The 26,636-nt window shown below is 40.0% G+C and overlaps 1 protein-coding gene across 6 annotated transcripts in view; it reads right to left on the bottom strand.

Moving 5' to 3' along the window:
• TESK2 (testis associated actin remodelling kinase 2) overlaps nt 1-26,636 on the bottom strand; it is a 115,827-nt gene that overhangs the window by 7,649 nt on the left and 81,542 nt on the right. For 5 of the 6 annotated variants that reach the window (XM_045858642.1, XM_045858648.1, XM_045858643.1 and 2 more), the window contains one exon: nt 5,071-5,217. The exons of the other annotated variant lie outside the window; for it this stretch is intronic. In XM_045858642.1, the coding sequence (XP_045714598.1) occupies nt 5,071-5,217 (147 nt within the window). The remainder of the gene's footprint in view (nt 1-5,070; nt 5,218-26,636) is intronic. 6 annotated transcript variants of the gene reach the window in all.

The following is a 26,636-nucleotide window of genomic DNA, read 5'->3' on the forward strand; positions in this document are numbered from 1 at the left end:
TTCCTACCTGAGGCTTTTGGACTCTCCAGAGGAGCAGGCTGAAAAGCTTTCCACTGGAGACAGCAAGGCTACGGCAAGGGCAATGTAGTCTTAAGAGAGCAGCATTACGGGGGCCCATGGAGAAGGCAGCACCGTTGTGCAGGCAATGCAATAAGACCCCTTCGATGGGGATGCAAGCCCCTACTTCCAACGTGAGTTAATCCAAGGCCATCTAGTGTAATGATTTCTCACCCAACTTGGACATGGCATTTCTCACCCAACTTGGACATGGCCCCAGTACAGACCACAAAATGTGAGGCTCAGGCCACTGTGGGGTTTTGCAGAAGCCAGACCAATTTTCAGGTCATGTGGGACGCAAGGTCCATTAGAGAGAGAGAGAGAGAGAGAGAGAGAGAAATGCCTTATTTTAAAATATCCTTGCTAGAGTCAGTAGCAGACAAAAGAGAGGCCCAGTCAGACTACCCTGAGGTGAGAGGTGACCTTTTCAGGTTCAAAAAGGAGCCAAGGCATTGCTTTATCCTCAAACCTATTACATGTTTTCCTCTTTGGGGGCAGGGAAGGATCCCATTCGTCTTTGTATGTCTAACCTAGCACAGACACACAGAAAGAGCTGAGCAAAAGCTTGTTATATGAAAGTTTGGACTATGACTCAAGCAAATGGGCTTCTTTCAAAAGCATATGTCAAAGGTATACACTGATCAAACATTCAACTCTCGATAGTGGGGACTGAGCTAACAACAGACTCAAAGGGGTGGCAATGAATGCACTTCTGGAGCCAACACAAATCCTTCAGTACTGGGCCACAGTAGACACCTGAGAGTACTTCCTGAGGTCTCCTAGAACAACTGCATCATCAATAGTGGCACTGAATAAAACCAACACAGCACAGGGAGATCAGAGACTGAACTGCCCTCCTAAATGCCCCAGAAACTATTTAAACCTCTTAGAAGGTTATTTGGTTTGCTGTCCCATCCCTTGCCTTCCATCCCTTGCCTTCCATCCCACCATGTGATTCTATATTTTTACCATAGCTCTTACCATAGTACTAATCTGCTCACATATCTGTCTGGTCAACTAGCCTAAAGCCCAAGATGGCCCTAGTGGGTGTGGCTCAGTGGACTGAGCACTGGCCTGTGAACCAGAAAGGTCACCAGTTTGATTCCCAGTCAGGGCACATGGGTGGGTTGCAGGCCAGGTCCCCAGCTGGGGGCTTGTGAATAGCACAACCCCTTGATGTTTCTCACCTCTCTTTCTTTTTCCCTTCTGCTCTCTCTAAAAATAAATAAATTAAATAAATGCCCAAGGATGGTACAGATTGGGTTCCAGTCATTTCTATGTCCATAACACTATGTCCTCTAATAGCACAATATAAATGACTCTCAAGCTACTGATGAATTTCATTATAAAAAACAACTACAGAGTGCCCTACTAGACATTCTCCACATCCCTCCAGCATTCAACTTGTTCCTAATTCATGCTCTTTTAAGTCTCTGAAAAGTGTCATTTTCTGTTCCTAGTTATTGTATGGTTCCGCCTAAGACCATAGTTAAGATATAGGCTTTTCACACTGATGGATTCACCAGAGTGGCCTCTTTGGAGTCAATGAAAAAATATCTATATATATATAAAACAAAAATAGAGTTACAATTCATAATTCATACTCCTAAGGGTAACCAAACATATTGGTGCTTGCCTGATCCTGGGCAGCAATGGTAATAAGCAGAAAGAAACTGCTCTCTCAGCTGCCCCTAAGAGCCAAGCCGCATGCACAATGGTACTAGCTACTCCTAGAGCCACAGGTAAAAGCCTATGTGTGGTAACTGCCACTTCCTGATGGAGCTCATGAACCGAATATTTGAAAAGCCACATTACCTTCCACTCCTTCTAAGTAAACTATCAGCACCACTACTGCACAAAGTTGTGTCAGACTATTTCTCAAAAGTAATTACATAATTAGACTGAACAGCTACCTCTGATAGACTTTCCAGTCTTGAAAACAGTACTGCAGTAACGTGTGAATCCTTCAAGGGCAATGCTACTTTTAGGAGGCACTCTGACAGGTTCTTTGCTTTTGCCACACAGGCTCAGGATTATTTGGAAAAAAGGATCATCTGCTTCTGTCATGGTTTACCCACCTGGAACATGTTCTCAATACTTTAAATCCCTCCTATGAGTTCTGCTCTGAGATATCTGGACTGATCGCTTCTGTGAGGTCAAGGACAGAATTTATTTTACAGACTGGAAACCCTGAGGCCCCAAGGGCACTGAATTCATTTGGAGCGGTGGGACAAAATTGGGTCTGGGACTCAAAATCTCAGCTCTCAAGCAGATGTTTTGGCTTCTGTGCCACCAAATGCATTTTCTGAAAGAGGACCAGGAAGGCCCTCCTCTGACAGGCTCTGTGCTAGGTGTGAGACACAACACAATAAAACAAACAAATAATATGAAGCAAACCTTCTATTGTACTTAAATTAAACTCAGACCCAAGGTTGGTGAAGAGGAGATATTTTGGAAACCTCAAAGCCCTACTCTGTCCCCATAGCCTTATTTCTCCCTTGAGGCTTCTTATTCTTATAGTCACTATCACCACCGTCCAGGTCTTTCGGGTGGGGCTGCTCTGGCCTACATGTGGACCTTCATCCTTCTCCCTAATCCTGGCCACACAGTTACAGTGAGGCTGAGATTCAAACAAAAGGTCAGAGATGATGAAAGAGCAATGAACATAGTCTCTCCTTCTGGATGGTCTGGCTTGTAAAATTTCCCTGTTTTTCTTCAACTTGAGATTCCCTAAAATGCACTTCCTAGCCTGTCTCCAGTTTGCAAAGTCATTTGTTCTTACCACCTGGAAGTATCCCCAATACCTCCTTAAAGTTCAGGCCCAAGGGGCACACTTCTTTCTCCTAAGTTCCTAGTTTCTTGTCTCAGGCCACTGGGAGACACCGGAAATACCTACTCCCCATTAGGAAAACCAAGGGACAGTGGTCTTACCCTATAGCTCCAAAAAGATTATAGTCATTAAAAAAAAATTGTTTAAATCCTTGCCCAAGGACATCTTCCTACCTGTTGTTGTTGTGTTTTTTTTTAACAGAAAGCGTAAGGGGGAGAGAGAAACATCGATGTGAGAGAGAAGCGTAGATTGGCTGCCTCCCGTATGTGCAGCCTGGGGGCATCATATGCTCCTGGACCAGGAATTGAACCCACAACCTTTCAGTTATGGGATGACGTTCAACCAACTGAGCCACACCAGCCAGAGCAGTTACAGTCATTTTTACAACATGACAAGCCTAGACAGAACCACACTTGTACATTATCACAATGGGACAAAAAGTACTTTGGGAACAGAGAGGAGAAAATGATGAGAACCTATTAGGTGAGCTTTTCTCCAGAATGTCTAGTGATATTTCTTTTCTCTGAAAACCTATATCCTATGGCTGAACACTCAATTATAAAATATTGTGGACTATTTTTTAATTATTCCCCCAAAAGACTGTGATACCTCTAGGTCAGAAATTGTCCTTTTCTAATATGCCTTCATCCATGGTGCCATGCACAGGAGACACTCATGTAGGGGTGGGAGAAATGTCTGCGTGTCTGATAGATAACTTGTCATGATCTTGCTCCACCTTGGAGGAAAAGATGCTCTCTGAATAAGAAGCAAAGATTTGATTTTGGCTGCATGCCCGAGGGAGACGAGGCTATCAACTTAAAGCAGTATCTAAATTGACACGACCCTACCTATTTGCCTGGAAGAAGTGCAGATTTCCTAGTCTTGACTTTCTAAAGCAATCTAGGAAATAAAAAAGGCTGATGAAGGGAAAAGATACCATCTTCCATGTCCCAGCTGTCCAACTGTCCAATCCTTGCAGGTACTGATAAAGACAAAGGCTTCCTCATAAGTAGGCCTTAGCTGGTCACCAGATTCTACCTGCCAGCCTCAGTTAGTGTTCCTTTCTTAACAGTGCAGCTGACTACAAATGGCCCTTCAATCACCTCCTCCAGAGCTATTTTCTGTGTAGTATGTAGTTTATAAAACAATGGCCAGGGTCCCTTGGGGACAGTACTTCTATTTGGAACACTGGAATCATTCCAATGTGAGGCCAGAAACTTACTTCTCTAGGCCTTATTGGCTCTGAGAATACAGCTCGCTTTTGTTCCCTTTGTACACTTTTTCTTATAACAGTCTCTCTTACCCTGGTCCATGACAGCAGAGGTATAGGAGTATATGTGTATGCATGTATGTGTGTGTCCACGTTTATATGTTGAGGATGGGGAATGAAATGACAGCTCTTCTTGGGCAAGTACAAAACTCCCATATACCTCTCTAAAGACTTTAAATTGGGTCTTGGACAGAAGTAATATTAGATGAGGTATGCTTCTCATATCAATGATCAAACGTTACTACTTATATAAGCCTTGTCTCAATGGTACCCTGGGCAAATTGGCCCTGACATGCCTACGGGTAGCATGGCCAACTTCCTCTAAAAGCAACTCTTTTCTGATCTGGTCACACAGCAATTTGGACAGCAAGAGAATAATACTACAGAGACTAGCCAACACCAAACAGGAACTGGCAGAATGGCAGAAACTCAATCACAGAGATAGAACATGGGTTAGTACATTACTCCAAAACCTGCACTCGAGTGACTAAAAATCACTGAATTCCCCCTGCTCTCAGTTAAGAGCCACTTCCTGGAGGCCATGAGAGAGAACAGTCAGAGACAGGCTCCCACATTGTCTTGACTGCTGTCATCCTATTGGTCAAGAACCTCTTAACTCTGCTCACACCAGTTGCTCCTGCAACACACATTTTCAGGAGATTAAAGTAAAGCATGAAGGTTCTCAAGATGTATGTGTTGTCTGGCTCAACACTGAAAGGTACCCACTGCGAGCCAAGATTGGCTTTCTAAGGACTAGCTTAACAGAGTATTAAGTTGTATCCTCTGTGATTAACTGTTAAGTGTAGAGGAGAGCTCCATCTCTCCAAAGCTTATTATGACTGGTTTCTTAACACAGCTTTCTTCGTCATGGAGGACAGTGTCTCAAAGAGTTGTGCAAGAAAAGCCTTCGTACCTTAGATGTGAGGTCCCGATGGAAAATGCCTTTGAAGTGAAGGTAGCTGAGGCCCACTGCTATGTCATAGGCCAGCTTCACCCTCAGAGTCCAGGGCAAATGCAGGTTACTGTCTAGCAACTGTTCCAGGTTTCCAGAGTTGATATACTGCAAAACAGAAGGAAAGCCCAGCTACCATTTGTCAGGAATGTTCGGCTGATGGTAAAACCACTAGAGAGTAAACAGAAGATAGACTGTAGGTTTTTGTTTGTTTTAAGTGACTGAGGCCTATTGTGCATCTGATAAGTGTTACTCTCAGATATCTTCTGTTAAGGAGATCACAATCTATTAAGACATAGACAGACAATATCATTTGGTAAATGCTAAAGCATAACTTTGTACATGTACAACAACACTATGCAGAGCAGAGAATAAAGTTATTAACTCAATCTGAACATGTCAGAGAAGGCTGCACAAAGAAAATAAGGAGTCAAAACAAAAAAGAAGGAGTCAAAAGCATAACCTGGAGGAGCAGGAGACAGTCCATACAAAGGGAGCAGCACAGGCAAAGATACAGGTTAGTGCACACTGCACGTAGAAAAGATGGCCCGGATATGCAGATGAGGCTGATACACTTGGCTAAGATCTATGGGCTTTACTTTGTCTATAGGGAACAAAAAAAGCCTTTTAAGCAGAAGAGTAACATGTTCATATTTGCTTTTTAAAGAAAAGATTATTTTAGCAATGGTATTGATAGATGGATTAGAGTAGAGAATATAGAGAAGGGAAAATAAATTAGAAGATTATTGTAATAATCCTGGTGAAAGGTGGATGCCTGAGTTAAGGCAATAGTGAAGGCAATGGAACAGAGTAAGATTCAAGATATACTCAGATGGCAGAGTAAAAACAAAACTTGATGACTGCCTGTACGGGGGGATAAGGGCAATGAAAAGCTGTAAGTTGCTCCCAAGTTATTGGTCCCTGGATGCCATTATGAAATATACAGAATACAGAGAGAGAAGCAGGTTATGTTAAGAAGAGGCAATGTTAAAAGACAAGTTCAGCCAAGATGTGTTGAGTTTAAAGACTTATGGGACAACCAAGGTTGAGATGTTCTGTAGAGAGTTATTTAAAGTTCAGGAACAAAGTCTGGGCTAGAGATTAACATTTACGAGGCAATAACATTGAGCTGAAGTGGTCACAGAGGCTAAGGGATGTACGAAATTGCCCAGGGGCTAACATGTAAGGTGGCAAACTAACATAAAGAACCAGGCATAAAAAAGAAGAACCAAACAAGAATATCATCATAGAAGTCAAAGAAAGAGAATACTCCAAAGAATAAAAAACCAAAAGTATCAAGTGTTATAGATCAAATATGATGAGCATTAAAAATGTCTACTAAACTTGTAAGTAGGAGTCACTGGCAACCATGGCCAGAGTAGTTTCAGTAAAATGGTTAAGACCAGAGTAAGGTGAAAGCGAATTGAGGGATGAACAAGAGATAAAGCTACAGAGAAACTATGTGAAGATGTACCCTTTTAAGAAACTTGACTGTTCATCATTCCTACATAGCCATGAAGGGCTGCTTTCTTTTTTTTTTAAGAGCAAATAAACATATTATATAGAGATGATAATAACAGCAGCTAATATTTATTTATATAGCGCTTACTTTGTTCCAGGCCCTATTCTAAGAACTTTACATTAATTATCTCATTTAATCTGCACATAACCCTATGTGATAAAGTGTACTATCATCCTCATTTTACAAAAGGCATTTAGAGGTCAAGAATCTTGCTCAAAGTGACCCAGTTATTAAGGAGCAGAGCCAAGGCTCAAACCCAGGTAATCTGGTTCCAGACTGCTCTTTACCACTGCATTATACCAGAGAGTCAGAGGCCGCAGCATCCAAGCCAGCCTCACGCAGAACAGGAGCTCTCAGTTTTCTGCCAATTAGGTTAATGGATTTATTCAAACCTTACATGGTGTAGTATTATCTTCCTCCTCCTTCCAAGGAAGAAAAAGGGACAAATTCCTCTAACCCTAAAATTAAGCTCTTAATACCTATTTATGGGGGGTACTATTGAATTTACAAAAAAACTAGGGAACCTAATGGGCTAGGAGGCAAAAGATCTGACTTATAGTCTAATTTTGCCTCTTGAGAGTCATTTAACTTTGGGCAAATCAATTAATATGACTATCCTTCAGTTTTCCCACCTATAAAGTAAGTATGGTAATCTGTTATCTCTATAACACATAATATTATTATGAGAATCTAATAAAAATATATGAAAGTGCTTAGAAAAAAATTAAGTGCCATATCATCAAAGACTTTCTGATGTGGTAACATAAGCACCAAAAAGAGCCAGTTGGGGGCAGCATGGTGTAGCACTTCAAGATCCTTGGATCAGGAGGATCAGGTTTGGCAAAGCAGAGAGAAGGGCTAAAAATACACCTAATTTCTCAAGACAGAAATCTGTCGATCTGCTTCATCCAGCTTGATAACCCATCTTTGGACATCTCAGAATGAGGCACAATGACGGCATTCGCACAGTGCCTTCATTTCTTCACTCCAGTTGAATCTGTCCACAGTGCACATTTGAAGCGCTCATTTGCTAAAAAGAAACTGAACCTGCCAATTCCAAACCACATGGGGGCAATAAAGCTGACACCTAATCATGCAGACAAATTTCTTTCTCTCTGAGAGTCAGAAAGATCGGAGGTGGTTCACTTCTTTGGCATGGTGACAATGGAACACGGAAGACCTGACTTCAAGAGCCACTCAGGTTTCCCAACTGAAGGCAGCCAGGCAGAAAAGACTGATGCAAGGTTGTGTGTGCACTATCTGTAGGTTGGACTAAGCCAGGACTCTTGATTCTGGTTCAGAAAACACGTCTACTCTGTTCAGCCATATCTCTGAAGACCTGAGAAACCCACAGACCAAGCCAGAGGGTGAAGAGCAGAGAAGAAAGGTGAGACACAGTGAGGAATCACACTGGTTAATAGGCTCTGAATTTTCCGGGCAAGATGGAAAAAGTACAAAACCAGGACCAGAGAGGGAAACCGAATGAAGTTTATTGTTACAATCAATCTCTCTTGCCAGCCTTTGGTTAATACTTTGGTGGGGCTGATGAGTCTCTGGGCCTTCAGAAACCACAACGTCTCAGTGTCTCAAGATCTTTTGCATTTATGAGAAAAGGAAGTTTGAGATACGCCAACAAGGAAGATTTCTAAGTTGCTACATACTCTGTGTGCCCATTAGTTGGAACGTTCACTTCCCCATAGGCAACTCCCAGTGCAGACTCAGCTGGCGTGTCCTCTGAACAAATAATCCTTCTGCAGGAAGCAGAGGCAAGAGAAACTGCACTAGCACACTCAGCTTTCTGGGATGAGGATAACAGCTGCTTTGCTTTCTTTTTCTTCCAGACCACTCCCTTGGGCAGCCCTACAAAGCAACCTAAGGCATTGGCAATATATTAACATAACTTACTAGAGAGAGAGGTATTTACACTTTCCATTTCTTATTGTTGTTCTTTTAAACTTTCAAACTCAGAAAAATATAATATCAGCAAATCAAATGTGTTACTGGTACTTCAGTACCCCTCAGTGACAAGTCACCAACTTTTCTTGCCCCACAACCTGCCTGTCCTCTTCATGATCTAATCAAACATTATAACAGAGTTTCTGCCACTTCATTTGTGTTTGATACCTAATTTCATTAAAGACTGTTTTCCTAGAAGGCACTCAATAGATAAATGTATGTTGGTAACTAAACAGTATTCATTATATATGCAAGAAATCATATGCCAACACCCTAAAAAAAATCACCAAAGGGACAGATGAGTTGATACTCAGCTCTCCACTCAGGAATATCATTTCCGGTTATTTCCACACACTTTTATTGAGCACGCCTTCGGGTCTTGCCGCACCCATATGAGAGTAAGAACAGGTCCGTTTACATGAACTTTATATCCCCCAATGAGTAGAAGAGTCCCTAGCACATGGTAAACATAGTGTGTCTAAAGATGAATAACATGCAGATAAGATTTTAAAGAAGTCCAGTGAAAGATACATAGGTTAAGTATATAATACCAACAGGCCTTTTACCAGAGGTAAATACTAGGGGTATGAAAGTAGAAACTGACTCTGCCTGAGGAGTCTGGAAAGTTTCAGAGAGGAAGTAAGATCTGAGTTGGATCCTAACAGATAGCAGTGGTTTAGGCTGAGAGAATGGTTCTTTCCCTGTATCCCATAGAGGCTCTGAGGGTACCAGTTCAAGCACACAAACACGTCCACACAGGGCATATTCTGGAGCAAGGCTTGGCAATACCTACCACTCACTACACCCAGAGCTCCTGTTCCCGATTCTTGCTGATTCTAGTCAACTACAGCAGCCTCACCTGGTCTATATACCCAGAGCTCCTGTTTCCAATTCTCACTGATGCTAGTTGACCACAGCAGCCTCACCTGATCAAAACCAGAAAGAATAAGACCAAATGGCTGCTTTTATTTTATTTACTTAGAATTATCAACATACTGATATCTGCAACCAAAAAAGCTTATTCCTGAACAGTGATTCAAACCCATATTCAGACAGGCTCTAAAGAAAATATCAACTGTAATATCCCTTTTTGAAAAATCTACCTGACAGGACTGGAGCTAGAATGCAGATAAATGTGCTGCCATGCAACTAACGGATCACTTGTTGTCATCTAATTAGCAGGGCTGTCCTGAGGAAGATCCATCCACCAACCAATAAAAACCTACTAGGTGAAAACAGAGATAAGTGGGGCCAGTTTCTGCCCTTAGTTTGCAGTCTAGTAGACAGGACATATTATGTAATCAACTAATAAGGGTTTTTTTCCACACAGGACAGTAATATGATCAGATATGCTACATAGAAATACCATTCTAACAGTAATATAAAAACTGTATGGAAAGGTCATGAATTGAGGCTTGGAGAATAGTTAGGAGACTTCTGGAATCATCCAGGTGGGAAGAAATAAAGGCCTGAATAACACAATGGCAGGGAGGAAGTTAATATCTGGAGACATCTCAGAGGCAGAATCAACAGGATGTAATGTTTTATCAAAGGTGGGTTATAATTAAGAGATAAGGTATACATAATATGTTCAGCACAGTGCTTATCTCATAGTACACAATTTATTCCCTCCATTATCAATATCTTTTTTTTCAGATTTTATTATTTATTTTTAGAGAGAGGGGAAAGGAGAAAGAGAAGGAGAAAAACATCAATGTGTACTTGCCCCTTGCACACCCCCTACTGGAGACCTGGCCTGTAACCCAGGCATGTGCCCTGACTGGGAATCGAATCAGCGACCCTTTGGTTCACAAGTCAGCACTCAATCCATTGAGCCACACCAGCCAGGGCTCCCCATTATCAATATCTTATCATCATCATTCTTCCCCTGGGTTACTCCGTTAGTTTTCTAACTAGTATCTGGTCTCCTTCATAGATCTTGAACACAATTAGCCCTTATTCTAACCCATTTTATATAATAGAAATAAGATAATCCTTCTGAAGTGCCAACCTGAAGCCCCCCCCCCCCCCGTTACAATTATTCATCGATGCCCAATTACTCTTAGGGTAAAATCCACATCAGCATGGCAAACAAAATATTTCACTCCTGCTTATAAAGGTTTCATTCCCCGCTCACTTGTACATTTGTACACATTGCTGATACCTTTATCTGGATGACCCTTCTCCCCAACTTAGGCCTGGCTAATCACTCATTGTTGAGGATTCATTTCCATTTCATGGACACTCATATGTAGGTTGGGAGTAAGAAAGACATTCTTTGCAAAAGGAACACAGATATAAAGTGCAGAGATCAGTAGTTTTTTTTCTGCATAAATATAAGTAGTGAAGAAGGGATGAAGGGAGGGTATTGCAACAGTTCACATGACAGATGACCAAACGCCTGATTTAGAGTACTATTTGGGCATGAAAAAGTGGGTAGAGCTAGAATGCAGAGGTAGTATCTAAAGAATTTAGCAACTGAATGGTAGATATGAGAACTGAGGAAAAAGAGAGTCAAAGGCAACTCAGAGCTTCCAAATTGAGGTGTTCAGAGAAGCAATGGGAAGAGATCCTGTAATCTTATGTCAGAAAAGTAAGTCAGAAACCAGCATCAATGCCAAACATCCAAATAGGAGGCTTGTTGAATCTCAGTCCCTTGGATGGGCCCTCTACAGAGGAGGGCCTGGGCCCCAACCTACTTTTCACTGAAGCCCAACAATGCCATTGTGCTGGCCACGGTCTGTTTGTTGGTCGGCTCCAAACACAAAGGCCAACAGACACCCCATCCTGCTGGCTTGGTTTAAAGAAGAAAAGAAAGCTTTGTTACTGCCCTGGGTAATTCTAGGACAGGCATCCCAAGAGCACCCTGTGGGAGGCTTGTGCTCCAAAGTCACCTCCTATTCTCAGCTTGAGGTTCCACAGCCACTGCAAGCATCTGTCTGTACATCTGCCAAGACCCAAGTGTGTGACGGGTCAGCCTCCACTCCAGGAGGTCCTCCAGGGCCTGTCTGACTGAAATGGTCAGTGGCAGTAAACTGATTCAAAGAGAAGAGAACCTAAAATGTGTATCAGGATATTTATATTTCAATCTCTCTGCTTTCATATATGTTCATTTACTGCCCAGAATACTCTTCTTCCCTTCATAGCTTTGCTAATTCTTTTTTTTTTTTTAATTTTCACCTAAGGACATGCTTATTGATTCTAGAGAGGGAGGGTAGGAGGGAGGGAGAAGCATCAGTTGGTTGCCTGGAACAATAAATTGTTGAATGAACAAATGAGTAATTAGCTACATTTAAATAATGAGAGGCAGGCCTTAACTTCCCTCTTATGGGAAACCCTCCCAATTCAGTCATTAATGTCATTTAAGATCAAAACGTAACATATGCTTTTAGACAAATTTTCTAATAAATACCATGCAAAACAAATATTAATAATGCCTACTATAAGGCAGATACTATAGTAACATTGGCTATAAAGTGTATTATGAAACTGTTTGGCTATAATAGCTCGACGGTAGAACAACCCAAATGTCCAACAATTGATGAAGGGGTAAACAAAATGCTTGTTTACTGTCCGCGCACAGGATATTATGCAGCCATAAAAAGGAATGATGTATTAACTCATGTGCAATGTGAATGAAACTTGAAAACATCTTGCTAAATGAAAGAAGCCAGACACAAAAGGGCATATTTTATGATTCCAATTATATGAAATGTTCAGAGTAGGGAACCCCACAAAGAAAATGTAGATTAGTGGTTCAGAGGCTGAGGGGAGGAGGGCTGGAGAGTGACTGCCAACAAGTACAGGGGTTCTTTGGGGGTAATGAAAGTGTCCTGGAATTAGACGGTGCTAGTGGTTACAAAACTTTGTCAATAGACTATCACCGAATTGTACACTTTATGAGAGTGAATTCTGTGGTATGTGAATTACATCTTGATTTAAAAAACAACAGGGAAGTTTGAGAAACTGCCACAGGACAACTAAATGTAACATAGCATCCTGGATGGCATCCTGAAACAGAAAAAGGACAAGAGGGGAAAACGAAGGAAATCCTAATAACGTATGGGTTGTAGTTAATGTAAAAAACAAAAAACAGTGTTTGGCCACTCAGCAATATGAAATCCTAAGAATCCTCTTACCACCCTTACAGCAGATTTCTTAAAGTTGGCAGAATTACATGGACTTAAAAAATAGAACCAAGATCATCTTTAGGAAATTATAGAAGACATTTCTTTTGTCAGCAGCTGAAAGCCAAGTAGAAGAGGGCAGAAAGATATCTCCCCCCACTTCCCTCACACTTCCCACAGATGAACACTATGAACCCATTCACCACTTTAAAGAACATAGATTTGTGTAACAAACCTGAAGTAGTACGAGTGGTTTTCTATGCATGTAAGCTACTATAAACATTAAAACAATTGTTTATTCACGGACTCCAAAAAGCTTTCCCCATAGATTTTTAACTCTTAAATCAAATATCTCATAATCAAGATCAAATTTGTTTAAATACAGTAAACATGAAGAAGATAAATGTGTAAAATAAATCCTCTCAAAGAAATAAACTAAGATAAGAGGACTGTTTCCTTTACCCCAAGAAGCTCTACTAGCAGCCAATGGTCTTGGACGTGATTTAAGATCAGGTCAGGGCTCTTGATCACTCCGTCCAGCCTGCCTTCCTATCCAAAACTCACAATAACTCTACCAGCAACACAACATGGCTACGGGGGCCATGGTTTAAAAGCATTCCTCCCTCCACCTTACTACTGCTGATGGGGGAACCCAAGAGTTAGAAGATTTTAGTTTTAAGTAATAGTTAAAAGCTTAGTAATCAATGCATGTAAAAAGCAATTATTTGGGAAACTGAGGCTGTGACCCACCCTGACTCCACAAGACCACGAGCAGTTCCACCTTTGTGCTTCAGGAGGACCGCAAGCAATCAAGATGGTATCTGAGTAATTGTGCTCCAGGGTGAGATGTCCACAGCCCTGGGCACACATAAGGTCAACAGATGAAAGAACACTGTAGCTTTTATCTGATTAACCTTTTCTCTGAATTTCAACCCCTTATAAAAAACGGTTGGTTTAAAATGAAATGTAAGATGGTCTCTTAGGGTACACAACCCACTGTCCTCTCAGGTCACCGGCCATCTGAACAAAGCGCCCATACAGATTCAATCCTTGTCTCATTGCTGCTTATTGGTTCTGGTGGTGACAGGCAGCACGAACATGGACTTTTCCGGTTCCACTACAACCCCGCGCTCTCCAGATCTAGATAGGAATCTCTGACATTCACCTGGTGATTGAGCTCAGAGTGAATGCAGCTCAAAGCAATCTGTTAAGGAAGACAAAGAGTCCTGCTTCCCCACCAGAGCTGAGGAGCAGGGACTTAACAGTGCACAAAATAAAAGAAAAAAAAAATAAAAGAGGTTAGGTTTCTAATTAATGTGTTTTATATTAAAGGAAACTCTGTCCTCAAATAAACCAATCATTTCTTCCACCTCTTCTGCTTATATTAGAACACTGCTTGGTCTCTGGATAAGGAAGAAGTCAAGCAAAAGTTAAAGGCGGCAAAATACAAGCTCAAATGGTATCTTCTAGTCGCAAATGGTAGGCAGAAGAGTAGCAAGGGAGGAAAGGTTTCAAAGATTTCCAGTGTGCTATGTGGAAGACAGCTTCCCAGCCCAACTGTGAGTTAAAGAAATCTCTTCTGATGGCTAAGGGTCAAATAGCGGCAGAAATCTTCTCTAAAGGTTAACCAAAGTGCAGGCAGAAATCTTCTCTAAAGGTTAAGGGTCAGATAGGTAACTAAATACCCAGAAATTCACAAAGATTACTTTGACTTACCAAAGGAAGAGGTGGAGAAAGAAGAACCAGCCAGTTCTGCTTCTATCGCAGAAAAAAAAGATCTGAGGTCTGGTGTATCTACATCTTCAAGGAAAAAGGGAGAACCTTTTCCTTAGTTTCAGACCATCTCAAGTGTCAGAATGATGTACCTCTTCCATGAGAGAGTAAAGGAGAGAAATCAGATGGCAAATCTTGAGTGATGTTAAGTCTAGATTATTTTACCAATGGGTTCAAAATATCTTTCCTCTGTCAGCCACGGGGACTCTCTAGAAGCTAATGCTGGTCTAAGGCCAACTCTCAATTCAAGCAAAGCAGCAGATCTGCATATGATAGAACTCAAAAGGGTTTTGGGGATTCTAAATTGTAAAAAATTTTTCTAAATGACTAGAAGCAGAGTAACCATAGCACTGAATTCTGAACCCCTTCCCAAATAAATTCAGGATGTCCCGACACACCATTAACTTCATTTCATGAGTTCATTGAGAATAGGTACAATGCCATGCTTAGATCAGTGCCTGGAAAAACAGGGCCCAATAATCCTTGTTAAATGAATTAAGTGTCCCTAATCATTATATGTCGCTAACCTATATATAGGGATTCCTTCTTCACCCTACATGAATCAGTTCTCATCAGCTAACCCAGTCTTCAGAGCTGAAGGTCTGGTCCAAGGAAGGGCCTTAAAGATTCAGTGCTGTGCTATTCCTGAAAGGCTCAAAGACCGAGTCTGGTTTTCTACAGTGAAGAGACTACAGATGGTCCCCAACTTACAATGGTTCAGCTTAACAATTTTTCAGCTTGATGATGGTAAAAAGTAATATGCATTCAACAGAAATCATTCTTTCAATTTTGGATTTTGGTCTTTTCCTGGGCTAGCAATATGCAGTATGATACTCTCCCATGATACTGGGCAGCGGCAGTGAGCGCCAGCTCCCAGCCGGGCACCCAGTCACAAGGGTAAACAACTACAGTGTAATGTGTTGCCAGTGTTTTTTGGATATTGTGTTCTCAGCAAGGTTTAGGTAGGATAGGCTAAACTATGGTGTTCATTAGGTTAGATGTATTAAATGTATTTTCGACTTAATACTTTTAATTTACAACGGGTTTATTGATACATAACTCTATTGTAAGTCGAGGAGCACCTGCATGCCAATTATGGCGTTATGTTAAAAAAACACTTCCAAGGCGATACACACACAGCTGAGGGAGGCAAAGTATTCCAGCTGCACTCTGCAAGTTCTCCACATCTCAGTAAATGGTACCACCACTTACCTAGCACTGGGCATCATCTGATTCCTCACTCTCCTTATCAGAGTCACTACCAAGAGCTTGTGCTTCTATTTCCAAAACAGATCTTTAAACGTCTTCACAGATCCTACCCCAGTTCAACCCAAACCTCTCACATAATCTCGAATATAAGTTTCTCCTTACTGGTCTCCTTGACCCCACATCTGTCCCCCTACAATCTATTCTCCACAGGTCAGCCAAAGTGCTATTTTTAAAATGCAAAATGTATCACATTACTCTCCTGTCTAAAATCAACTGCTTCCTGATATATTTAAAATAAAATTAAAAATCCTTACCATGGCCTATTAAGGCCCTGAATAATATAGCCTTTGTGTATCTCTCAAAATTTTAATTTTCTGCCCTGACTGTTGTGGCTCAGTTGGTTGGGTGTCATGGACAAAGCGAAAGATCCATGGTTCGATTCCCGGTCAGGCACAAGCCTGAGTTGAGGGTTCGTCCCTACTTGGGATACCCAGGAGAGGCAACCAATCAATGCTCCTCTCTCACATCGATGTTTCTGTCCCTCTTTTTCTGTCTCCCTTCCCTCTCTCTGAAAATACGTAAATAAAATCTTTTTAAAAATTTTAAATCTAAAACAAAATTTTTAAATCTTCTATCTGATCTTCATGAATGTTTCCTTACCTAAGTCTCAGAAAAAATTTTCTGTGACATTATGTATAGGATAAATTAGTTGTATCAACATACATTACATTACCCTTATTTATCTCATTTGCCATGGATAAATTTTTTCAAAAGTAAATGTTCAGCCCTGGCTGGGTAGCTCAGTTGGTTAGAATGTTGTCCTGATATGCCAAGGTTGCAGGTTTGATCTCTAGTAAGGGCACGTACAGGAATCAACCAATGTATGCATAAATAAGTAGAACAACAAATTGATGATTCTCTCTCTCCCTTCTTCTCCCTCTAAAATCAATCAAAAAAAAAAATTTAAGTACATGTTCATGCCCAAGGACATGGAATAACAATATAATATGACAGACTAGACCTTAAAGGCAAGCCATTCTAAGCCCCATATCATACATTTTCCTTCAGTAACACGCTGCATCTGCAAAGCAAGTCATATTTTAGCTTTATCAGGAGAAACAGGTTAGTGAATAGAATGAGAACCACACTCAACATAACTACCCTTCACCATGGTGCCCTCCAGCCAACATTCCAGACTTCCAACATTTATGAACTTGGTCTTTAGCTTCCCCAGCTTAGTGGAAAAGCAGTGCATGAAGAAGCCTGACTACTTCCCCCTTCCAACCCCTACATCTTCAATGACCTGCTACCTATTTGGTGCCAGTGGTAAATAAAAAGAAAATGGTCCCAGTCCTCAGGAACTGATATATGGGAGAGACAAAACAAACAAACATTCACATAAATGAAGAATTATATGTTATGAAATGAGCTACAATGAAAAAGGAAAGGGAGCTATCTAAGAGAATAATAAGCAAAGTCACAATCTAGACAGGGGTGGGGCGGGGGGGCAGGTCATTGGGAAAAGCCACTACAATGAAGTGAAAATTTAAACTAAGATTTGAAAATTGAGGACTTAAGTAGGTGAAAAGTGGGAGAACAGCTTTTCAAGTATTATTTACTCCCCCTAAGTCTCAGTGTCTTCTTACATAAAATAGCAATAATAATGGCTATATTTCAGAGGGTTATCATAAGGATGAAAAAAGAAAATGACACTTAACATTCTAGAAATATCAGCTACTTCTTTAATGGGTGTGATTTGATAGTCAGAAAAAAAAATTTCTTAAAGAGAGTGTCCCTGATATTGCCAACTGCAATAAATCATTGGTTTAAAAATATGAAATATTTTTTCACCCAAATACCTTAGTTGACTTAAAGACTTATCAGGTAAGTAACACATCTACTGTTTTATTTGAATTTCCAAAAGTCCAGTGCTCAGTTCTGTTCTTTCTGGGTGCACCAGAAATACGTGTTGGACTGGCTGGTTGGATAGAAAACAAGCTGTTGAGCAAGTTAGTCACAGAGGCTAAGGATGACCACACCAGAGGTCTCACACTTGAATGGTGCAAAAGGCCATTTAGAAATTACTCCATTCATGAGGCAGAGTTCCAGCCATTCACACAGGTGCCAAAAGGGGTTAGAAAATTTATCTCAACTTCACTTTTTAGACGGCATAAAATGTTTGCTTCCTTTCCCTTCATTTGATCATCCAGTCAATATCCATAAAGTGCCTTCTACACACAAGGTACTACTGGAAAATTAGAATTACACAAATGAGTAAGATACTATCCCTGCTGTCATATATAATATCCAGCAACTAATTAGTTTTACAAAGCACTTTCATAGTAACCTCATTTGAACCTTAAAGTATTTTGAGACATTCTTGTCATCCTTTTTTTAATTTTTTATTTTTCATTTTTAGAGAGAGAAGAAGACAGGGAGCAATGTATCAATGTGCAAGAGATACATCAGTTGGTTGCCTCTCGCACTCCCCCAACTGGGGAACTGGACTACAACCCAGGCATATGTCCTGATGGGGAATCAAACTGGTGACCTTTGGGTTCACAGGGTAATGTTCAATTGACTGAGCCACACCAGCCAGGGCTCGTCATCTTTTTTAATAAATGAGGAAATCAGGCCCAGAGAATTTAAATAATTTCCTAACGGTTATTTTACTAGTAACGGCGGAGTGTGGATTTGCACCCAAGCCGTTTGACCCTGAAGCCTGGGCTCCTTCTACTCTAGGAGCTTATGGCTTGTATAGAAAAACTAAAGCAAAAATGACTTTACTACATGGCAGAATGCATGATAAGAGAAGTCCAAAAAACCTATATAGGAAAAGAAGATCAATGGAGGGAAATATTATAACCAAGTAAGGAAGAAGGGAAGCATAGCAGCGACAGAAAAAAATACCATATGATCTCACCTTTAACTGGAACATAATCAACAAAAGAAGAAAGCAAACAAAATATAACCAGAGACACTGAAGATAAGAACAATCTAACAATAGCCAGAGGGGCAGAGGGAGGGGACAGAGGGGAGAAGGGTTTTCAGGAACTACTACAAAGGACACATGGACAAAACCAAGGGGGAGGGTGGAAGCAAGGGAGGAAGGTGGTTTGGCTGGGGTGGGGGGAGAATAGTGGGGGGGAAATGCAGACAACTGTAACTGAACAACAATAATTTTTTTAAAGGAAAAGGTTTTATGGAGAAATAAGTGGACTTGAAGCCAAGTTGTAAAGGAAGAGATTTCTATAGGATAAAGGAAAAGAGTATATTCCAGGCTGAAGAAATAATATAAGGAAGCAGACTATGTTTAGTAAACACATAAAAACCAGTTTGCCTGCATTATAGAGTACTGGTTAAAGAGGAAAACTGTGAAGAAAAACGGCAGAATGATGCTATAGAAAATAGAGGACTAGGATACCAGGCTAAGAGTTTGTCCTGGATTCCATGTTTTAACCCTGCTGTACATCAAAATAACCTATGGAGCTTTGTTAATTTATTTTTAAATACTACAGATGCCTAGACCTCACCCAAGACTTTAATTCAATAGGTCTTGTGTGAGGCTCTGGCAACTGTACCTTCTAAAAAACTAAACAACCCTGGTAGGCAGCTAAGGTTATCAAACCATACTGTAATTGATGAGGAAATCACTGAAGGTTTTGAGCCAGAAAATGCCACTGATTATTCAATCAACAAATATGATAAGCAGCTATCATTTGTAAGGGCTTGTGCTAGGAACCAATGGATGTCAATATAAACAAAACAGTTAAGGAATTCATAATCTGCCTTACACACACAAGCAGTGAATTAAAATCAATGGTAAATATTACAACAAAGCCCTGGCTGGTGTGGCTCAGTAGATTGAGTGCCAGCATGTGAACCAAAAGGTCACTGGTTTGATTCCCAGTCAGGGCACATGCCTGGGTTTGCGGGCCAGGTCTCCAGTTGGGGGCATGTGAGAGACAACCAATTGATGTATCTTTCACACATCAATATCTCAATGTCTCTCCCTCTCTAAATAAATAAATAAAATCTTTAAAAAATATATGTTTCAACAAAGACTAGTGTATTGTAGGAACATATAGGAGAGTTACCTAACTAATCTTGGGAAACCATAAAAGGCTTCCCAGAGAAAGTAATATCTCACTAAGCTAGGTTCTGAAGGTTAAGGAGGGCCTGGCTAAGCCAATGGGAGATGGACAGGATTCTAGGCAGAGTGAAGAGCTGGTATAGAGACCCAAAGGTGGAAAGGGTCATGTCCTATTTGTGGAATTTACAGAGGTTCAGTGCAGTCATAATGCTCAGTTGAGACAGGGGCAGAAAAGGTCAAAGAAGTGAGCAGTAAGACCACAGAAATAAACAGTAGCAGGATCAGGTGTTTTGACTTTACCCTGAGGGCAATTAGGAGTCATAAAAGGGTTTATGCAGGGAGAAACAAAATTAGACTTGTATTAAGCATTGCAATGTTGGCATAAAGACAGACAAACAGACCAATGGAATAGAGTAGAAAACCCAGAAATAAACCCTCATGTGTCAGTGGAGAAAGGACAGTCTCTGTAATCAACGAGAAATGCAAATCCAAACCATAGTGAGATATCACCTCATACCCATTAGGATGACTACCATTTAAAAAACAAAACAAAAAAAAAAAAAAAAACAGAAAGTAGCAAGTGTTAATGAGGATGTGGAGAAACTAGAATTCTTGTGCACTATTGGTGGGATGGTAAAATGGTACAACTACTACAGAAAACAGTACAGTGGTTCCTCAAAAAATTAAATATAGAACTACCATATCATCCAGCAATCCCACTTCTGGGTATATATCTAAAAGAATTGAAAGCAGGGTCTCAAAGAGAAAACATGCACACCCAGGTTCAACCCAAACCATCAATTGATGACTGGATAAGTAAAATGAGATACAATATTATCCAGAAGAAAATCTTGTCACATGTTACCACATGGGTAAACCTCTAGAATATTATTATAAGTGAAATAAGCCAGTCCCCCCAAAAAACCCAAACCATCAATTGATGACTGGATAAGTAAAATGAGATACAATATTATCCAGAAGAAAATCTTGTCACATGTTACCACATGGGTAAACCTCTAGAATATTATTATAAGTGAAATAAGCCAGTCCCCCCAAAAAACCCAAATGCTATATGATTCCCCTTCTCTGAGGTACCTAGAGCCATCAAAATCACAGAAACATAAAGTAGAGAAACATCCCACCAGGGGATGGAGGGAGGGGGAAATGGGGAGCTATTCAATAGGTATAGAGTTTCAATTATGCAAGATTAAAGAGATCTAGAGGTCTGCTACACAACAACGCAAACACATTGAATACCAGTAAATCGTACACTTAAAATAGCTAAGATGGTTTAAAACATAGGTTTGTATGTTAAAAGGACCACTCTGGCTGGCAATATAGATTTAAGGTGATGAACAAGATGATAGGGAGACTAATTAAGAGTTTGTGGCAAGAGATGATGATGGCAGAAGGAAATGGCAAAAGATGAACAGGTTCAAGATATAGCAAGGAGGTGTACGATGGACAGGACATGGTGATAAGATGTTTTACATGGGAGAAGTCAGGGATGAAGGAAAAGAGAACTATCTTTTGTAAAAAAGCTAAGCACTATACTAATACTTTTGCAAGTTATTAATTACTCTCTTGACACAAAGTATCTGCTTAGTTAATTTGCTGAGTAGAAAACAGACACAAGCAATTACAATAGGAAGGTGAAATGTGCTAAAATGAGCATGTTAAAAAATGCCTGTGCCCTGGCTAGTGTGGCACAGTGGACTGAGTGCTGGCCTGCAAACCAAACGGTCATCGGCTCAATTCCCAGTTACGGTCATGCCTGGGTTGTGAGCCAGGTCCCCAGAGGGGGACTCGACGCACAAGAGGCAACCACACATTGATGTTCCTCTCCCTCTCTTTCTCCTTCCCTTCCTCTCTAAAAATAAATAAATAAAATATTTAAAAACAAAAATGAAATGCTTCTGATTCAGGAAATCACTAATCTAAGAATTTACTATCTAAGCAAACAATGGTGACCATGATAAAAAGAACCGACCAACATAAAGAGCAAGTAAACACAAAAAGTACAGGTAGTGATTATGTCATCAGGTGTAGGAATGCTGGAATGCCCTTAAAAGTAATAAAAATGTGTGAGAGGCACATTGAGAGATTATCCTCCTTCTATTGTCCTACTTGCTACAGAATCCTAAGCAGAAACAGCTCTCAAGAGCCACCACAGACCCAGTTCCTGTGAGTGATACCACTTTTCAAGTTAAGAAAAACACAGTTGTCAAAACTTCAATTAGAAACAGGATTAGCCTAAACTCAAAAAGAGTTCTATGAATTCAACCGCCATATAGTTTTACAATCATGGAGAGGATTAGGAGAAATATTAGCTAGAAATTCCCTAAAGCATTTTCTAAATCCTTTTGCTGTTTACCACTACCAACATTGTGAAAAGATTCATCAAATGGATAGCCAAAACAAATGATAACCTAAAAATAAAATAATTTTTTAAAAATAGGTATTTGGAAAGCACTTAGGCAGAAGCCCATATAGTGTTCCCATTAGAAAATGAAGGCAAGGGTATTTACGAGGAAGAGAAGGGGAACAATGACACCATAGAAAAAAAGTATTTCTGTTGGTGCTCATAAGCTAGCAGAGTGATGCTAATTATAAACAATGCTAATTTTCGGTCCATTAGTCATCAGTCAGTAGTCATAATATCTGCTTTGTTGTTATCTTTGCAAACAGTTCTTCAGGACACAAGGTTGCCTTAGGCCCAGTCCAAAGGTTACTTTGCCCTTTAACATTCCAAAGGTTGGAGGCATAAGATAGCAAGGTAACTCCTCTGGGATGGCAGCTCCTCTGAACTGCAGCTCCGGCTTCATTTTACGTTGGCTCCATATCCATAGATATACAGATATATATGTAGATATAGATAGATAAATATAGATACAGATTATTTTTACGCATCTTTGAAAGAGTGAGATGTCTTTGTGGCTAACAGTTTAACTGCTCCAAGCTTAAATTTGGGAGACAATATTCATTTATTCATCTGTTTATCCATTCCTCCAACTAATATTTATTGTGTGCCTTTATGTGCCAGTTATGAAGACTCAGCAATAATAAAATAGACAAGCCCAAACAGATTAAAGTCTAGTAAACATAATTATAGTCAGCCAGAACTTGATTCAGATCCTAGATCCACTACTTAGCTAAGAGACTTTAGATCATTTGTTTCTGAGACCCCAGAATGCTCATCTGTAAAACAGAAAAAATATCACCTATTTCATGAAATTGTGTGAGAACTGAAAATAGGGGGGTAGAGGTGGGAGTGTAGCAGGTCCTGGCACAAAGCATTAAGAAGAAAAATAACTTTCTTCTTTTTTTTAATTGTTTATTTATTGATTTTAGAGAGAAAGGGGAAGGGAGAGAAGAAAACAGATTTATCATTTCACTTATTTATGCATTCATTGGTTGTTTCTTTTCCTTTAAAATTTTTATCTATTTTTAGAGAGAGGGGAAGGGAGAGACAAAGAGAGGGAGAAAAACATCAATTGGTTGCTTCTCATATGCCCCCAACCAGGAACCTGGCCCACAACCCAGGCATGTGCCCTGACTGGGAATCAAACCAGCGACCCTTTGGTTTGCAGGACAATGCCCAAGCCACACCAGTCAGGGCCCCTGATTGCTTCTTGTATGTGCCCTGACCAGAGATAGAACCCGCAACCTTGGCATACTGGGACGAGCTGAGCTACCCAGCCAGGGAAAAATCTAACCAACTGAGCTACCCAGCCAGGGAAAAATAACTTTGAATGTCCAACAAATATTTCAAACTAAACTCTTCAAAGCTGATCTCTTTATCATTTCCTATCATGTATCTTCTATAGTCTTCTCCACGTCCATTAACAGCAACTCCATCCTTCAGGCATTCAGGACTGAAACTTCAGTTATCCATGACTTCGTTTATCTTCTTAAACCCCATACTGACAATATCAGTAAAGCCTGTTTTATCTACTTTAAAATAGATCCAGAACCACCAACCCCACTGCTACCACTCTGGTCCGGGTACCTTCGCGCATCTCTCACCTTTTTTGCACGGTCTGTATTTACTACACAGACTCTGCTGCCGTAGTCTCTTAACTAGTCTTCCTGCTTTCACCCTCGCCTCCTTTTCATTCTAATTAACTGCACAGTAGCCAGGGTGATACTGTTAAAAGTTTTCACATCATGTCACGCCTCTACTCAAAAACCTCCAAAACATAATTCATCCTGAGTAAAAGCTCAAGTTCTTAATCTATAAGACTCCATATGACCTAGCCTGTGTTTCCTCTCTGACACTCACCCACACCGATTCTTTTTACTCTCGCCTCTGCAACCACATCACCCTCCTTGGAGTTTCTTGACCACACCAACACTTATTTGCCACACGTCTTTGTACTTGCCATTTCCATTGCCTAGAAAACTCTTTCCCCAGACATATATTCACACAGCTAGTTCCCTTATCTTCTTAATTTTTGCCTTTTCTATAACACCTTCCCTGTCCACATATTTGAAATTGCAAGCTCCATAGCACTTGACATAATATATATTTCTATTTGTTTTTCTAGTCTAATTCCTCTGTCCAAACCCTGCTAATTACAATGTAAATTTCAAGAGAACAGGCATTATTTGTCCATTAGTGCTGGACACATAGTAGCAACCCAATAAATATTTTTTTAATAAATAAGTAAGCTAGAAGAAAACTAGTGAGTCAGGGAAAAACTGTTTTAAGAATAAAGGAAACTAAATGATAACAGGAATCTAATCAACAAAACAAAGAAACAAGCAAAATATAACCAAAGACACTGAAATCGAGAACAAGCTGACAGTGACCAGAGCGGAAAGGGAAGGGAATTTCAGGGTAAAAGAGTGAAGGGCTTGCAGGAACAGTTATAAAAGACACATGGGCAATAACAGTGGGTGTGGGGTAGAAATGGGAGGGAGGTGAGGAGGGCTGGGGTGTTGGGCTGGGGTTGGGGGAAAAGGCAGAAAACTGTACCTGAACAACAACAACAAAAATTTTTTAAAAGGAAACTAAATGAACTCCTCTATTATTTGTGGGTTAGACTGCCAACTGCAAATTCTTGTTTCTCAAATGTCATAAGGAGGACTAAAAATAAGAGCAAAAAGCATGTACAATTTATTTAGAGATTTTTCATCACTAAATTACCAAATCAAAAAACAAAAGCTATTTTTTTCAAAAGTAAAGATTCCAGCAAGTATTTAAAGGAATCCTTTTAGCTATTTTTACAAATATAAAAGAAATAAGCAAGCTTTTAATGGTGAAAGGACTTGAGATGTAACATTTCACACTATTTTTGACTTCTAGTTCTTTCCAGTGGGGCTGACTCAGTTTTGTTAGAGCTGTATCTACACTAAACAATCAACTATAAACGCATCCTAAACATACAGTTGACCCTTCAACAATGAGGGAGTAATGGGAGCCGAACTTTCCATGCAGTTGAAAATCCATATGCAGGGTCCAGCAGAAGTGAGGCTTGCTTGAGTGTCGTTGGTAGGGTAATAATATGGGTGAATAATTTATAGTTTTAATTTGAACATTTCACCTAAAATGTCATATGGTATGTTTGTGTGTGATATTATGTTACAGAATTACATGCTTATGCTTTTGTAATAAAAGATTTTGCAATAAAAGGGGGCATTATTTGTGCCAGACCCTGGCACAAATAATGACTTTTGTCATACAAAACTTTAACTACTAACAGCTTACTGTTGACTGAAATCCTTACTGATAACATAAATTGTCAATTAACATATATTTTGTATGTTATATATATTATATACTTTATTCTTATAATAAAATAAGCTAGAGAAAAAGAAAATACATTTACAGTATTTATTGAAAAAATTCTGTGTATAAGTAGACTCTTAGTTTGAATCCATGGTATTCCAGGGTCAACTGCACTATGGGTACAGCCATGGGGGAATTATTATAGGCCCTATGTGGTTTTGTAGGTCAGGACTTCAGCAGACTGAGCTCCATTAGAGAACCTGGGATTCAACAGAACTTGGAAAGTGGGAGGGAGAAAAGAAGTAATGGCATTCTAGGTCCTGGAAGGCACACCTAAGGCCAGCATCTGTAGAAGACAGCAGAAGACACCTAACTAAAGGGAGGGATTTGTATTCTGAAATCAGATGAGTGAGTCTAGAATATTAACCAGAAGTTTTTATTTTTATTTTACTTAAAAAATGTTTTAAATTTATTAATTTTATAAAGAGAGAACAAGGAAGAGAAAGAAAAAAACATTGATTTGTTGTTCCATTTATTTATGCACTCATTGGTTGAGTTTTCTTTTTAAGTATATTTTATTGATTATGCTATTACAGTTTTCCCAATTTTTCTCTCCCCTTTTTCCCTCCTCTGCCCTGCACCACCCCCATCCTCCAGCATTACCTCCCACCCCTTAGTTTATGTCCATGGGTTGTACATATAAGTTCTTTGGCTTCTACATTTCCCATATATTCTTAACCTCCCCCTGTCTATTTTATGCCTACCAATTATGCTTCTTATTCCCTGTACCTTCCCTCCCCTATTCTTTCCCTCCCCCTCACCACTGATAACCCTCCATGAGATCTCCATTTCTCTGGTTCTGTTCCTATTCTAGTTGTTTGCTTAGTTTTTATTGTTTAGGTTCAGTTGTTGATAGTTATGAGTTTATTATCATTTTACTATTCATAGTTTTTTATCTTCTTCTATTTCTTAAATAAGTCCCTTTAACATTTCATATAATAAGGGCTTGGTGATGATGAACTCCTTTAACTTGACCTTATCTGAGAAGCACTTTATCTGCCCTTCCATTCTAAATGATAGCTCTGCTGGATAGAGTAACCTTGGATGTAGGTCCTT

Source organism: Phyllostomus hastatus, unplaced genomic scaffold (genome assembly GCF_019186645.2).
Source record: "Phyllostomus hastatus isolate PE091 unplaced genomic scaffold, TTU_PhHast_1.1 phas_scaffold_182, whole genome shotgun sequence".
In the NCBI taxonomy this organism is placed as follows: Eukaryota; Metazoa; Chordata; class Mammalia; order Chiroptera; family Phyllostomidae; genus Phyllostomus; species Phyllostomus hastatus.